General features: G+C 37.2%; 1 protein-coding gene across 2 annotated transcripts; it reads right to left on the bottom strand.

The window, feature by feature from the left end:
* Positions 1–793: 793 nt before the first annotated feature.
* Positions 794–13751, bottom strand: LOC118336996 (transmembrane protein 87A-like; the record flags this gene model as incomplete). Of its 2 annotated transcripts, none has more annotated exon segments than XM_035673788.1 (19): positions 794–2813; positions 2917–2947; positions 3303–3355; positions 3459–3523; positions 4478–4554; positions 4662–4765; positions 4949–5007; positions 5904–6012; positions 6154–6225; positions 7907–8000; positions 8103–8202; positions 8303–8486; positions 8772–8833; positions 8943–9069; positions 10271–10312; positions 10425–10472; positions 10651–10767; positions 11942–12039; positions 13694–13751. In XM_035673788.1, coding segments are annotated over 19 exon segments (1542 nt in total), but the record flags the coding sequence as incomplete, so codon positions are not given.
* Between the last annotated feature and the right edge of the window lie 1942 nt (positions 13752–15693).

The raw sequence follows: 15693 nt of genomic DNA, 5'->3' as shown, positions 1-15693 counted from the left end.
CGAAAATTACGTTATTAATAATAACAATAAAATAATAAGTGTTTTATTGGGGAAAAGAAGAAAATAAATAATCATGAACTAAATAAATAAATAATAAATAAAATAAAGAAATAATAGTACATTAAATAAATAAATAATAGTACATTAAATAAAGAAATAATAGTACATTAAATAAAGAAATAATAGTACATTAAATAAATAATGAGGATGAAAATATTAGAGAATTTAATATTTTTCACCTGTATGTACTAAAATAAATTTGTTGAATAAGGTTAACACAATTAACTTATTTTAACTTTTTATTATTTTTTGAAGACAAACAAGGGGAAATTTAGTTAAATTATTTCATTATTTTTGGCCAAACAATATATGCATAGATGTCGAGTTTAGTACACTTCTGCCTCCAGTTTTTTAATCAGTTATTTAATTTTAAGACACTGAAGTGCATAAAATAATCTCTAAATATTTACATTTTATTATAAAATTATTAATATATTATTAGAAATGATAAATATTATAAAAATACTTGTTTCAATTCCTGATTAGACGTAATTTTGTGTTGCTGTTTCAGTATTATTTTAGTTTAGTATATATTTTTCCATACATGTGTTGTTTTGCTTTTTTAAAATCAGTTTAATGTTGCAGCTCATTTTTTGAAGATCATGATGTTTTTGTCAAGCATCTCTAAGCACTAAAAAGCATTCTCGGTTCCTTCTGTAAACAAGACAATATGTGTAAATGTAAAAAGTATTAAAAACATTTGTCCTAAATGCACACAAATCCAACACTGTAACCATGTTTTAATAAAAATTTTATTTGCAGGACATACGCAAAAAGCCATACAATATCATCAGCTTCACATGACAATGCAGACTCACATCCAGAAATTGGGCTTTAGTGTATCTCTAAAATGAAATATCCTCAACAACTCGGATAAATATAAAAAAAAAACATAAATAAAGAAATTTAGAATATCCACACATACTGCAGTAGATTGCATAAGGACGGGGATATAATTCTGCCAGATAAAGTGACATTATTTAGCAGTGTGAATGGGATAGCCCCAAAGGAATCTCTTATTGAAGTGAAATGAAATTTAGCGTATACATTTTTTTTAAAACTATCCTGTGCTACTGAATTTGGGTGAGGACCTTAAAATAACACTTTAATAAATACTAATAAAACTCTGGCCTAATTAGTGGAGGGAGTGAGATACGATTACATACATACAGTAAACCACACCACCTCCGTGAGGCTTTTAAATGGATTCTGAGATTCAGTAGCTAACAAAATAATAAAAAGGTTTTCACTTCGGTGACAACAACATGAAGTGGACCTAAATCATTCCTGTTAAGTGAAAAGCTTTCTAGTGCTCATAATAAACATCCTTAATTTTAGACTCATGACTCCTGCTTAAAAACGGGTCTGGAAAATGTTTTAGTACGAGTGTCGTACATTTTCCCCGCTCGCTGAGTCTTTCGTTTGTGAGAAGCTTAAAAATCACCAATATTAGAGACGCATTTTTATCTGGTTGAACTGTTCTGTGTAAAGATGACATCTCAGAGAAGTGATCCGGTTTAACGCCTTCATGACCAAGAGGGTCATTACATCCTCTCAGCCCAGAAAACACAAGAATCCCCAAAAACAACAGATGTAGCACGTTGTACCCTGACAAATGTGATATGCTTCAAGTATCAATATTCACTGATGCAGCCGTGTTTACAGAGTAACAGTAGCTTATTTATTTCTATTCTCAGGATTACTCAATTAGCCAGACAACAAAGTGTTAGTTATGTATTAACAATAAGACATATATATAACTTATTGGTGCAGCTACAAGAAATGAGCTCATGGAATCTTTACTGGTTAGATAAAAGCATTGAAACATTGTTTTTTAGTTATCTGGCTAAATGGTTAATCATACCATATATTTGCTCATTTCAATATTATTTAATATATTTCATTATGTGACCCATTAAATATTTAACGCAATAAAACACATGCTGAAAACACTTTTTTTTTTATCTGTATTTTATAGCACAGCACACCTCTGAAGTGTCCATCACTGTGTTAAATATAACCTCATTATGCACAATAACTTGGGTGTTTTCAGCATGTGTTTTCCCCTCCATTCGTACCATCATCTGATTTCTTGGCTCAGACAATCGCCAAGCATTATGATTTGTACTTCAATCATTAGAAATCAGTCCTCACAGGCCTTCAAATTTAACCAATTTGGCGCCGTGGGAACTTCTGCAATTTGAAGCGGGCAGTGAAATCTTTTCATCTTGCATCCCCAGTGCTCAAGAAAAACCACACGCCTCCTTAAATATTGTATTAGTCTAAAACCCCAGGACAGGATTTTGATAAATATTCTATTTTTCACAAGGGCGTTGTGTAAAAATGCCCACTTTCTGCTTGATTTGGGCGGTATTTGAGAAGAAACATCTTTGAAACAAATAAAACATTCATCAAAGTGCTCAGTTGCTTCAATTTCACCCCCTCCCACAATGCCGATCTTGACATCAACAGCCAACCCTTCCAACCACGAGTGGCACAGTCACTTAATATAAACACACTATTCATGCTTCTTTGAGCTTATCGTAGAGTTACACAATACCTGTGAAATAAAACTAAAAAAGTAAAGTGTCTGGAGAGAACAGTTGGCTTCGCCCACATTTTTTGGTAATCCGATCACTCAGGACGCATTCATTGCTGCCTCAGTGAAATTGCCTTCTTTTCATTCTCACATCACCCCATCGCATTTACTTCTACTCCATTTTGGATCGCTCCATCTTGTTTTTCAGGATTTCCTGGAAACAGAGAACACAGATTAATGCATGTACAGTAATAACCAGGAGCATTTTATATAGAAATCATGGGACTAGCGGGGGGGAGAGTAAAAGAACCCTTTACCTCTTCTTCATCTAGCATAACAGGGAGAGCTCTGTATAGAGGAAAGAAGCAGAGAAAGAGGCTGTGAATGTATTCACACAGTTCAGGCTTGGGTCAAACAACATTTTAAGATATTCTATATAGCTGGTTTGTGCTTCAAAGGTGTTGCTATCTGAATATTAAGAGTACATCTTTCTAGTCTAAGCTACATTAATACACTTACATCATAAGCTGAGACAATATGTCATATTAAGGATTACAGTTTTAAGCTAATACCTTTCTCTCACACATTCCAGGTAGAGTAAAACTGTATTTTTATAGCGAAACACTCTAATGTGAAGCTGTTATTAAGGTATTATCAAAGCAGCCTTGAGACTGCCAAGCGTCTAGCATTTTAATTGACTTACACATCAGCTACAGTTGTAGGAATGTTCTCCTCGACCCATTTTAGGTCTTCATCCTGGCAAAAGCAGTTTAGAAATAGAAAAAAAATGTTGAATTATGTGTGAAGAACAATTAATGGCTAAAAGATGAGAGATGTTGACAGAAGACATTAAACCCACCTCTTTACTCAACAGTTTCTGGGACCCATTAGAGTCAGGCTTTGAGCCTCTCATCTTCATTCCTTCTAAAAAAAAAAAAGATAAGCCAATTAAAATCACATAGAAGTCTCTTGTCCAATAATACGATTATAACAAAACTAGGTTATTACATTTTCTATTTATACCATTATATGATTATAAGATGAACATTTCTTCGTCGTGGCCTCAGTAGCACAGGGTTATACAACACAACCATTGACAAGGTCATCTTTATTGGATCTGAGGTCAGTTGTGAGCAGACTTAGATTATTTTGTTTGTGACAGAGGACAAAAATGAATTGAAGCTTTGCGGTTAAACTGGAGAACATTGCTGGCACTAACAGAAAATAATACTTAAATATGGAGCAATTAAGACACCATCAGAACAGACTGTGACTTAAGTGTTTCCACATTCAGTGTGTTGATGTGACAAACACGAGGAAAACTCTTATCTTTATCCCTGCAGTTCTTATGGCTCTGGGATCTACACTACACTATTTAAACACTGGGTTGTACATCAAGAAGCATCCAGTCAGTTCACCTAAATCTAAACCTGGCTTTTGGCCTTCAAATCAAATTCAGAAAAGCAGCGGATATCTATATTTATATACAAATATGAGCTCTAGTAATGCTAGCTTTTACTGGATACTGGATTCGAGCATAAATACATTATCTCTCGGCCGGCGCTTGCTCTATGGGCGCCACAATGCAGAAGCTTATACAAAAGATCTGGGTAATTTCATACCGTAATTTCATAATGGAGCCTCTTGCTTTATAGAAAACATTAGCAACACATCTGGCTGCTATAGGACAAGATTTAGATGTTGAAAGAATCAATTTAAAACAGTATTTCTCTGGTTGTCAGGGAATCTAAACTGTACTAACGCAACAGCCCACCACATGTATTTGTTTTCTAAAACACTGTCTGATGCAGGTGTTCTGAATAATAATAAATTATTGGCTCCTATCGACATGAAAAGCAGGAGAAAGATAAGTCTTACCAAAAGCTTCATTCAGCATGGGCTCCTTGGCCTCCTCCTCTTCATCATCGTCATCAATCAGAGGAGAATGGGAGAACCTGAGTGAGAAGAGAACTGAAAATGAAATACACCAACTGGCAACTATAAAGGACAGACATGGTTTGGGGCTCCGGCATCAGGCCTAGCTCCAGACTGACTCTCTGACCTCTGGCTGTTGGCAGAGGGCCGCAGCAGCACCATGATCACCAGCAGAATGGTGGAGAACAGGAGACGCCAGAAGGCATCGTCTACCCACAAGTCCCTCCAACCCTGGGGAAAGGATAAAAGTGGAAAAGGATAAAAATAGAAAGGAGTCAACACAGAGATGGATGTTATCAGGTTGAAAGGCGAGTTCACGTTTCATCTCTGTATAAACAAGAAACGGAAAACCTCATGAAGGAACGGGACTGAAACACAATACAATAATCAATCAATAACAGAAAACAAACTGACCGTCTGGCAGTCGACCAGCTTGAAGACCTTGGTGGTCCAGATGATGAATATGATGGAGGCTGTGGACACAAGTAAACAACAGCATCACTTTGATGTCTGTAAACAATATGCAAATCAGAAACAGCCCATGAAATGATGATGAGAAGTCACCTCAATCAAAAGGGCAAATATACAAATGCATTTACATAGTTTAATAAATGAAAAACACATATTGAAACAGTACAGGACATGTTAAAGGAATAGCTCATATGGTTATTCGCTTTCTTGCAAAGAGTCTGTACGGTAGTAAACAGCAGCCAGTCAGCATAGCCTGGAAATATGGAAATCAGCTAGCCGGGCTCTGACCACAGCTAACAAAATCTGCCTACAAGCACCCCTAAAGCCCACTAATTAATGCATTATATCTCCTTTGTTTAATCCATACAGAAAAATAGAAACTGAAAGATGTCTTATTTCAGTTTCAGATGCTGTTAAAAGAGCTCTCAACCAATTTAGCATTGCACTCCTGATGGACAATATAATAAACGACGGTGCAGCAGAGCCATAGATATTGTCTTTTTAATTCCACACATTCTTCTTACCTGTCAAAACCTGCCATCTACACCCATAGCACAAATTAATAATACAAGCGAAGAGATTGGGGTGTGTTATTCTAGTAGTGGCTAATTTATCCTCGAGTCGCTGGCCTCAGGCAGGCTGGTAAGCTCACTTCTTTTTAACGCCACACCCTCAGATGTTTTTCATTTTCAAACTGAAATTGTTCCCTCTAGAGCCACAAAAAGTTTTATACAACTTTCCTCACATATGCAATAGCACTCCCCAACACTTATAAACAAACGGTCGGTGTGTTAAATCTGCGAGGTTCCCCTTAAACTGATCATAATGAAGCAGCTGTTTCTGAACTGAGGTACAACTATACTAAGAGGCAATCCATCTTAGAGCAGTCGCTACTCACCGACAACAGAGAAGATGAGAGTGTTGGTGAAGTGCTGATACAAAGAGAGTTTCACTACGTTTCTGCGGAGCTTCAGGAGACGAGTGGTTTGAGACAGACTGATGAAAATGTAGATGCAAATTAAGGAGAACATACCGTGTATACATTCAAATTACACGATTTAATCAAAAGCATATATCTGCAACGCTTTGGAAAATGCAAATTCTGATCAGCACTGAGAAGCTGCTTTGGCTGTTTGGGAAAAGGATATCCACCACATGACACAGGAGTCAATAAGGGAGAGGCTGAGATTAGCCACCAGGGCAACCGTCCCATAGAAACCCTGGAAAAAGAAGACAAGAGTCAAATTTTACAAACGTGGCAAAACATGAGCCTAGAGGACGGCAGCAAAGAGTGTGTGTGTGTGTGTGTGTGTGTGTGTGTGTGTGAACATAAGAGAGAGAGAGAAGAATTACTTAGTCATAAGGGAATTCACAGTTCTCTTTTAAACATAAGATAAGCTTGTGTTAAAAGCTGGTGAAGATTTAAGTCTCCCCTCTCTTGCAGTTGTCTCCTGACAAAACACATCTATCACCAAACTACACAAGCTCTCTCCATTATTCTTACTGCCTTTCTTATCTCATGTTTGTTCGTATAACTTTGTGCTTTCATGACTTTCTGAACTTGCTGCAGTGTCTTTGGCTGCTTTTGAATATCACTCGTAGATCAAATTCGTCATTCCCTATTATCATCACTTGTCTGCCTCCCAGAGACCGAATCCCTGTGTAACCTTCTCTCTCCATCGCCTCCTCTGCTCAAATCAAATTTATTTACACAGAGTGCTTTGAAAGCTGCGCCAGGCAAGATTTTTATGTAAAAATACACCACCACTATTATCCTCAATCAGCCTGTGGAGGCTGCATCAGATAATGTCCTATCTGCGCTAGTTGAAATGCAGCGGGTTTGTTATATTTGTCTGAATGAAATTCATCTGTAGCCACAGAAAATTATGATTTAAGGGTTGGAAGTGAAATAGAAATGGTCTCCTAAACAAGAGAGTGTGCCTCTCAGAGAAAGCCAGACTTGGTGCTAAATCTTTTCTCTCTCTCATCCATTTGGTATATTTCGAGATACAGTAAATCTCCACTGTGTGGTTTGGTTGATATAGATTATTGTGTCATGTGCAGACTATTGATTCCACTTAACACAATCTCTGTTTCAAAACAGTTACCTCTCACTGCCATCTAAAGCTAACAGACTGCAACTGTGCAGAGTGCTGCCTTTAAGTTGTAATCCTTAAGATTTTCATGACATTATTTTCAGCATTTTTCTGCAATATCCATTTAATGTACTTACATTCTTTAATAACCACTCTATACAATACTATACTATAGGTGCATGCATAATTTATCTAAATAAACTCGAGGGATTCAGAGGAAACGATGCAGCATGTAAATCCAATGTAACTTTTTTTAATTTGATCACGCTGATATCAGCTTCACACTCTTTAGTTACTGCTAATACAAGTCGAACATTTCCTTCTGCTGCTGCTTCAATACATTAATACAATAAAAGCTTTCAACTACTAGAGCAGGGGGTTGCTTTTATTGTAAAGCAGTCACAAAAATGCAAAGTATTTGTCATTAGCGCTGACTTACACCTTGTGCAGCATGAAATTAAATCACAGCATGAAGGAAAAGTCAGATTATCAAATGATTTCATCATTAAAAACAACAAGAGTTTGTTTGGTTGCACTGTAAATGCACCAGTATCCAGTCAGGTCAACTTTAACAACCATGGTTTAATAAGAGAAAACCAATATGTCAGAATAGCATATATAGTATAAGTATATTATTAGCATGCTTTAAAGTATCTGCATATCATTGTCTGTGTTTAGGCTGCTCGAGGCACCTGATAATTGGATACGTCTTAAACTGTCACACGGGACATCTGTCACTTGTCACTAGTAAATACTGAAAATGATAGCTGTTGGGTTGTGGAGTTGATTGATAATTGGTACTTACACCTGTCACTCTTAGCACACCTTCCACAGAGGAGAAGAGCAGGTAGAGAAGCCCAACAGCTACCAGCTGGTGCACTGTGGTACCCAACCTGGGCCTATACAAGACAGGGGAAAACTCTTCATTATACTGACAAATGATTAAAATGAGAGTAGTACGGTAAATCTAAAAAAAGGCAGTTTTAAAAGCCCAAACTTACTTGACTATGCCATAGCCAAGACTGACAATGAGGACCAGGATTCGGGCTAGAGATCTTTTGAGCGCAGAGAGCAGCTCAGCAAATATTACAGCACCTTGAACTGTGACGACACACAAACAAAAAGATGATTACAACAGACAGAACAGTACAGAGAAAAAACATTATTCCACAGATAAGCAAATGCAAAAAGATCAACTGACCGTAGTCTCCTTTGTAACGGATGCTCTGGTATTCTGAGTAAAACACAGCTTTTTCAAGCATGCCGAGGATGATGACAGCGCCAATCCAGAACTGGATCCGCAGCAGGTCCCTCCAATAGCAGGCGCACCAGAAGAGCCAGAGAGCCCCGAACAGCACATACACAATGCACATGATCATGAAGAACTGCGATGGACAGGAGGGAGAGAAAAGTGGTGAGCTTTATTTTAAATCACATGTTAATTAGAAGCTTCAGAAACAAGTTGGATCTTGTGTTTAGATTTTGTTTGTTAAATATTATGTATGTTTCAATTTGAAAACTATTACGGCTAAAAGGTCTGTTTGCCCCAGACTTTAAAGTCGTTTATTCATACAATTTCTGTTTCTGGTTTAGTCGTGACCATAAAATTTGTGTTTGAAACTTTTTTTTAGATTTAACAACTCTCCCATTATATAATTAACATGGCATACCATCATCAGGGGCCAGTCTGCTGGAGAAGAATAGTCATGTGGTCCTTTCATCTCAACTTTCACTGAGGAAAGAAATGGAAGGAAATTACATGTTGTATTCCTTTTATCTTTACCAGTTTATCTAGTAAGTAAATGTGAGAGATTCTGAATTGAAATTGTGTTGTTTCTCACTTGTGAAAGCAAAGTTGAGCTGTTCTGCTCCGATATCTTCATCCTCAACTCCGCGGAACAAAGGCTGCACCTTCACTATGAACAGATATGGACTGTCCTCCCAAGCTTTGGCCACTGCACTGATATCCTGTAAAAAGATAATCATAAGAGTTTTTATTTATAGTAATCTTTGGATTGCTATAAGGATAAGGATTTTCATGAAATAAAACCAAGCTTAAATTGTGTTCAGCATTTTTTCAGCACAATAGCCATTTAATGTACTTACATTCTCTAATAACCACTCTATATAGTCTACATCTTTAGCAGCGGAGTCCGCCAGTTGCATGCAAAATTTCCCTAATCACACATGACTGATTCAAAGGAAACAATTCAGCATGTAAATCCAATGTTACTTTTTTATGTTTGATCTGACTGATATCAGCCTCACACTCTTCAGGTACTGCTCATACAAACCAAACACTTCCTACTGCTGCTGCTTCACAATAAAAGCATTCTACTTGTAAAGCAGGGGAAAAGTGCATAGATGTACTGTAAAAAGATGTTTGTGAGCAAAACCCATAGGGGGAATGCTATGTTTTATTAATAGTTTTTATGTGCACCCACTAAAACAATAAAACAAGAACTTTTGCTGTGACCCATTTTAGCATTTTGCAGAGAAACACACAGAGAGAGAAAGACGTTATCTTACATTTTACAAGCACGGAGCAGGTAAAGCTACAGTGAACATTGAACACACCAGTTGGTGCTAATGTTATTCAGTACAACGTTGGTTTTTAATGAAATTAGGTAGAAATAAAATGGTAGAATAAGAAATAACCTACTAGAAATAGAAATATACACCCACACATGACTCTGTCATCTTGTGGGTCACTTGGCATTACTTTGAGTTCAAATTGGGTTTGCAATACGAGACTAGAGTCAGCTGAGGCTGACTCAGGCTTTACCTTAGCAACTGATATCAAGATAACTAGCAGAAGCTTGTTGAACTAGTTCTCTACACTGCGTTATGACTGCACAGCTGTCAATGTGATTATGACTATAGCCACAGTCAGTGGATGCATAGCCCACTGTCAGCTCGGTGAAGTGCTCGATCATTTCTCCTTTCTGTCGTATAAGCAGAGCGTTATTCTAAACTAGCAGTGTATTATAACCGGACTGGACCAACACACTAACTGTTCCTGTTGATCATGAGGAACACAAAAAGTATTCAAAGGCAACACAAAAGTGGTTCAGAATATAAATTCCCATCACAGCCTTTCAACCTCTCCGTAGTCTCCGTATGAACTATGATAGAAACATACATTTACATTAAAAGTAACACGTCTTACCGGCTTGTCAGGCCAAATAAGGCTCTGATTCGATGGGTCACTCTAAACAGAACAAACAACATAGTGTTTAGGTGAACAGACAACACAAACAAATTCCCAAAACATTTAGTTATTAGATATTATAAACAATATGGTCAATCAATCAGTGACTCACCTTTGGGCTGGTGAGGGGCTGATATGGGTTGAAGTCTGCATAATACACCTAGATGAGAATACAGAGCAAATAAATCTTTATGAAGTTATCTGAAATATTCAGACGTTGGATGACTGCTGCACTGACAAACTGACATATGAGGTAAATCTTATGTACACAGTGGTGATTAATTCTGTTTGTTTAACTGCTATTCATTGTAAGACAACGCCTTTGTCTTGACACAAACCTTTGGTAAGAAGAGGGAGGAGCAGTTGTCGAAGTACATGTAGCCCTGACTGTAGAAGCCGCTCCAGCCGTCTTTCAACATGTGGTCCATACCGAACATGTTCATCGCTTTGTTGTCCTACAGAGGACAGAGGTCAGTAATTCTCTTCAACTCTACTGATGGTGCAACTTTACACTAAATTAATGGAGAACAGTGTTACAACAATACCAAGGATAACTCATATATGTGTGCATTTTTACCATAAATATCTAATATGCACTTTACATACTGATTATTAGAAACTACATGTGGCAGTAGTTGTTTCATATATCCAGTTGATTCTTTTATAAAGACTGTTGTGAATAACAACTGCACCCAACAACTAACACCAAAACCACACATGACACTGCATGATATTTCAGAATAAATGATAAAATGTGCGGTGTTGTAATGAAATAAGCATAAATATGGAGTTTAAAAGCAGTAAGTAAGTCATTAACCTGTTCCAACTGACTTCCTATTGATTTTAAACTAACTAGTGAATGTTGAGAATGCTCTTATCACCATGTCCTCCAAATACATTTGATCTAACTCATCCCACTACACTGATAGACTCCTCTAATAGTTAAAACCCATATAGAAAACAGCAAAGTTACACTTGATCTAGAAGTAACTAAGCATGTGTTTTCTGTTTGGACAGTGGAGATAAATTCAAATTCAAAGGCCTGAGGAAAGTGTTCAAGACTTCCTCTTTCCAACAAAAAAACAATATCAGCTGCTCCCATCTTGTCAGTCTTTTACCTATTTTTTATTTTTTTAGCCTGACATAAGAAGACGCTGACATTTCAACACACATCTGAATGAAAAATGTCCTGATCGGCATACAGGTGACCTTGATATATCCTCTCTTTTTGACCCTCTGCTTCAAAACCGACAGCGACAAGGTGAAGTACATCAAAGCCAGAGCAGCAGCTGAGTTTGAGACGCCTCTGGACAAAGAGCCAGCGCTGGCACAAAGACAGAAGCTGAGCCCAAGGCCATGAAAACACTTTCAGGGATGACACACCAGCTGCTCTGACTGACAGATTATTGATGCTGAATGTGAAGCCAAAACACTGAAAAGTCCATGAAGTTTCCAAGAGTGAAAAGCGGCAAAAGTGGCACGTACACAACTGATTTGATTTTGAGTGCTATTGCTTTTCAAACACTAATTTCTATCTACCATGTCTACAGCACCTGTGTGTGATAGTAACAGTCATGGCAAAACAAACAGATGAGACTCAGACATCAGCAGGCACAAGTGAATACTCACTGGTGTGTTAAAGACCTCATTGTAGCAAACAGAGGAGCGCAGGTACCAGCTGATGTTAAAGGCCAGGTTTCTATCACATGACCCTATGTCACCCTGGACTGCAGAGAGAGAACAGATGGATTATTAGACAGTTATAAGGCTTTAGGTCCATCCAGCTGTTCCAGATCATCACATGTTAATTTGAGATGTTGAGTTGTATTTCAATAGGTGACTTCTGTTATTTCCCCGTCATATTGGTGCATTGCATCCTGGTCTATTTTCTGCTACTGTGGGAGTAGAAACCAGTCTCTCTCCCTCATTTACAGTATTACAGATGTCTCCCTTTGTGACTGGTGAATGCTGCAGTAACTCCTAGAGAGAATAGTGTATAGATTGTATTTTTTTTCCCTACCAAACTCTGTTGCAAATATGCTAAAAAATATTATAATCCAGGCTGTAAAAGACAGAGCACATTTTCGTCCTACCCACACTGGAGGGGGAAACAATTCATCGCTCTCCACTGACTTTTGTATTGATGAAGGTGCCTCCCTGTCACTGTCTGCTAGCACAAAATAGAATAATGGCTAAAAGTTGCTGTGTGGTGGTGTGCACTACCAGCAGAACTCAGGAATCTGTTTTTATAAGCAGCCAAACAAGAAAACAAATGTGGATACAGGAAATAACACACGAGGCACCAGCAGGAAAAATTGACTATCCATAAATGTGTAAACTGTAGAGGTCGAATCTAACTAAACTATGCCAGGCCTGGTTTTAATCTGGTTAAATTATGATATTACATGTCATAGTATTTCACTTCTCGCCCACTTTAGGCAAGGTAATGAGAAGGGACACTGAGACAGACTGACAATATTGAGTTTGTCAATACACCTTTTCCTCTCTGTTAGACGTAGGGTGTTAAAATAATCCTTTAACATGCTGAAATCTAATATTTTTAGCTAGCTACAGGGATTTCAGTTTATGATGCGTTGGGCTCTATCTCTGCCAGGTACAGTATCTTATCAGCAAGACTGAAAAACGTCGCCTCTGAGATTAAAGTTGCATTGCATTGAATGTTTAGATTCATGAAGCTGGAATGTGCTTTAATAATACACAGGATGCATATATTGCTCTGTGAAGAACATGTTTCAGAGAAGAGGAGACTTTTCTACCGAGATTCATCTGAGCGGTGAAGATAAGACACTTTCCAACATTATTCCTAATTTTAAATCCTGAAATTTTGTTCACAGTGCCAAGAGGATTCCCTGTGCAGGTTTTCCAGTAAACTCTACCATGCAGGTTGCAGGGACATCCAGCTCTATACATAATGTTTGGAGTTCAGCCAGTGAGATTCACGTGGGATGTAAATGTCAGCACAACAATGCCAGTCCTGCTGACATTTAAATGTTAAACCCAATTGTCTTGGTGCTTCTTCTGTGGTGTCTACTGAGCAAGTGATAATTGATCAAAGGGCCCTCCTCTACAAAACAACTCATTTACCTGTTGTACTCGTGTTGCTGTGTCACAACCTGACAGGTGGCAGAATAAACACCAACAAGGATGTGCTTGTATGTAAATGAATATCTTACAGTAAATATTCCACCTTATTGGACAACTGATCTTTGTACTTTGTATCTCAAGATATCTATTAAGGTGCGTGCGTGAAGCAGCCGGGGTAATGGCACCATCACTGTTGGCATAAATTATGCAAAGCCCTACTCCTGTTTTAGGGAAGTTTAAAAAAGATTTACATGACAAAGAGCTCAGACTACTTACACTTCATGAGGATGGTGGTGTTGGAATACAGCGTCTTTCGAAACACAGCATCCTGCGTCTGAAAGCACAACAGAGACAAATTAATTCTTATCTAACAACTCTAGCTCAGTGAGAGGACGTGTTAATATCAGCCCTCCTGTTTTGGAGACACTTCAGGTGAATACATTTTTTGTAAGATGAATCACAAGTGAATAGGGAAGATATAAATCGGCCCTCAACTGATTAAAGCTGCGTCTGAAACTACAAATGTGACAAATTGTGTTCACAGATCCAATAAAATCCAATCCGTATCTGTAAGAATGTGCTGGCAGGAATATGTGTGTATTTGTATTTTGTGTGTTTTCACAGTTGAAAACAGCTGTCAACAACTTAATGAGTGTGCACCAGCTTTTTTAAGAGCTGTGTGCGAAACTCCAAGGTGTTGACACTGTACACAATGAAATGTACTGACATTTTTCTTTTGTCTTTGATATTCGTTACAGATGGCAGATTGTGTAAAATGCAGGTAAAAATAACAAGGGTGTATAAAAGCGGTTGCTTTTTCTAATGAACTATGTGCTAGGCAAGGGGTCAGCAACCATGGGCACGTGGTCACTTAACCACTGGCTCCCTAGGAATAAGTGTGCCCTCTCATTCGTATGCCAAATGACCTCTTTTGTAGTTGCACTCTCTTTGTTATTAAGGCTGTATATGATTTCAACTGAGATGTGATATTTCCATAAGGACGGCAGCCTTCTGGTGTAGTTCTCTCGTAAAAAAATATATATAAAATGTCCTAATTATGGGAGAAAAATGTTTTTTCTATGCATCCTATATGGATGGAATAACATTACAGATCCGTTGGAGAATTAAATTTTGATGTTTCTGATATGGCACCAACATTAATGCATTTGTTGAACCATATTTTTAGGTGGCTAATCCTTATAAATATCTAACTAACTGAGGTTAAACTACCTGATAGTACATTCTGGTGGTTTTTACCTGAAACAGTCTATTTCATGGCTCCAATAACATACAGAAAATCCTCATAGCGAGAACCTACGCAGTTTACATATTACACTTCAAGTGTTTATTTAGTTCCTGATAAAGGATGCTGATCTTTTTTATACCACATCATAAAATAGTCATAATAACAGCAGAGGTACTTAAGTAAAAGTGGGCAATAACACAGTGCCATGTGTTCACATTTTCAGATTCAGATTTTCAGTGCAGAACATTTCAGAACAATATATTTTTTGAATTATAATAATTTATGTATTAATAGGTACATCATTTTAATGTTTAATGTTCAAACTGCTAAAGGTGGAGCTAATCTTAACTGCTTTATAAACATTATCAGCCCCGGAAATGTATTTGTTAATTGGAATAATAGAAATATTAATCTGAACATCATACAAAAAAGGTAACTGTAATCCATTACAGTTACAGAAAGAAAGATGTAATCAGATTACAGTTACATTCAGTAAAAAATGGGGATTATTTAGCAGGATTTTAAAAATACACACATTATTGTTATTATCTTTATAATTTTCTTCTCAAAGGTTAAATTGTTCTGTTGTTTTATAACACTTACCATCAATCTCTTAATTAGTTCTTTTCACTTGTTTTGTCTTACATAGTGTTGGTAAGATAATGCAGTTATTTTACTTTAATATTGTATATATATACATGAATTAGGTTACTCACTGGTTAGTTAACAGGCATACTTACTCACTGTATGGGATTACATCTTTAAAGTAACTCTCCCAACAATGAAAGTAACTAGTAACTTAAGTTAAATTGAAGTGAAAAGTACAGTATGTCTCTGAAATGTATTGAATAAATGATTTCTGTCAACAGCAACTACAGTAGCCCTTTCTGTCATGCATCAATCTGATCTTAACCACAACATGACATCTGTTTATACCTTTTTATTCCCTCTGTAACACACTTATAAATATCTACATAACACATGAACTGCCTCTGTTACACTCCGGTAACACTGGATGTGCACTGATGTT

Source organism: Morone saxatilis, unplaced genomic scaffold (genome assembly GCF_004916995.1).
Source record: "Morone saxatilis isolate NCDOM2014 unplaced genomic scaffold, NCSU_SB_2.0 Contig3, whole genome shotgun sequence".
In the NCBI taxonomy this organism is placed as follows: domain Eukaryota; kingdom Metazoa; phylum Chordata; class Actinopteri; family Moronidae; genus Morone; species Morone saxatilis.
The sequence above is the reverse complement of the archived record's forward strand: the minus strand, read 5'-3'. Positions and strand labels throughout refer to the sequence as shown.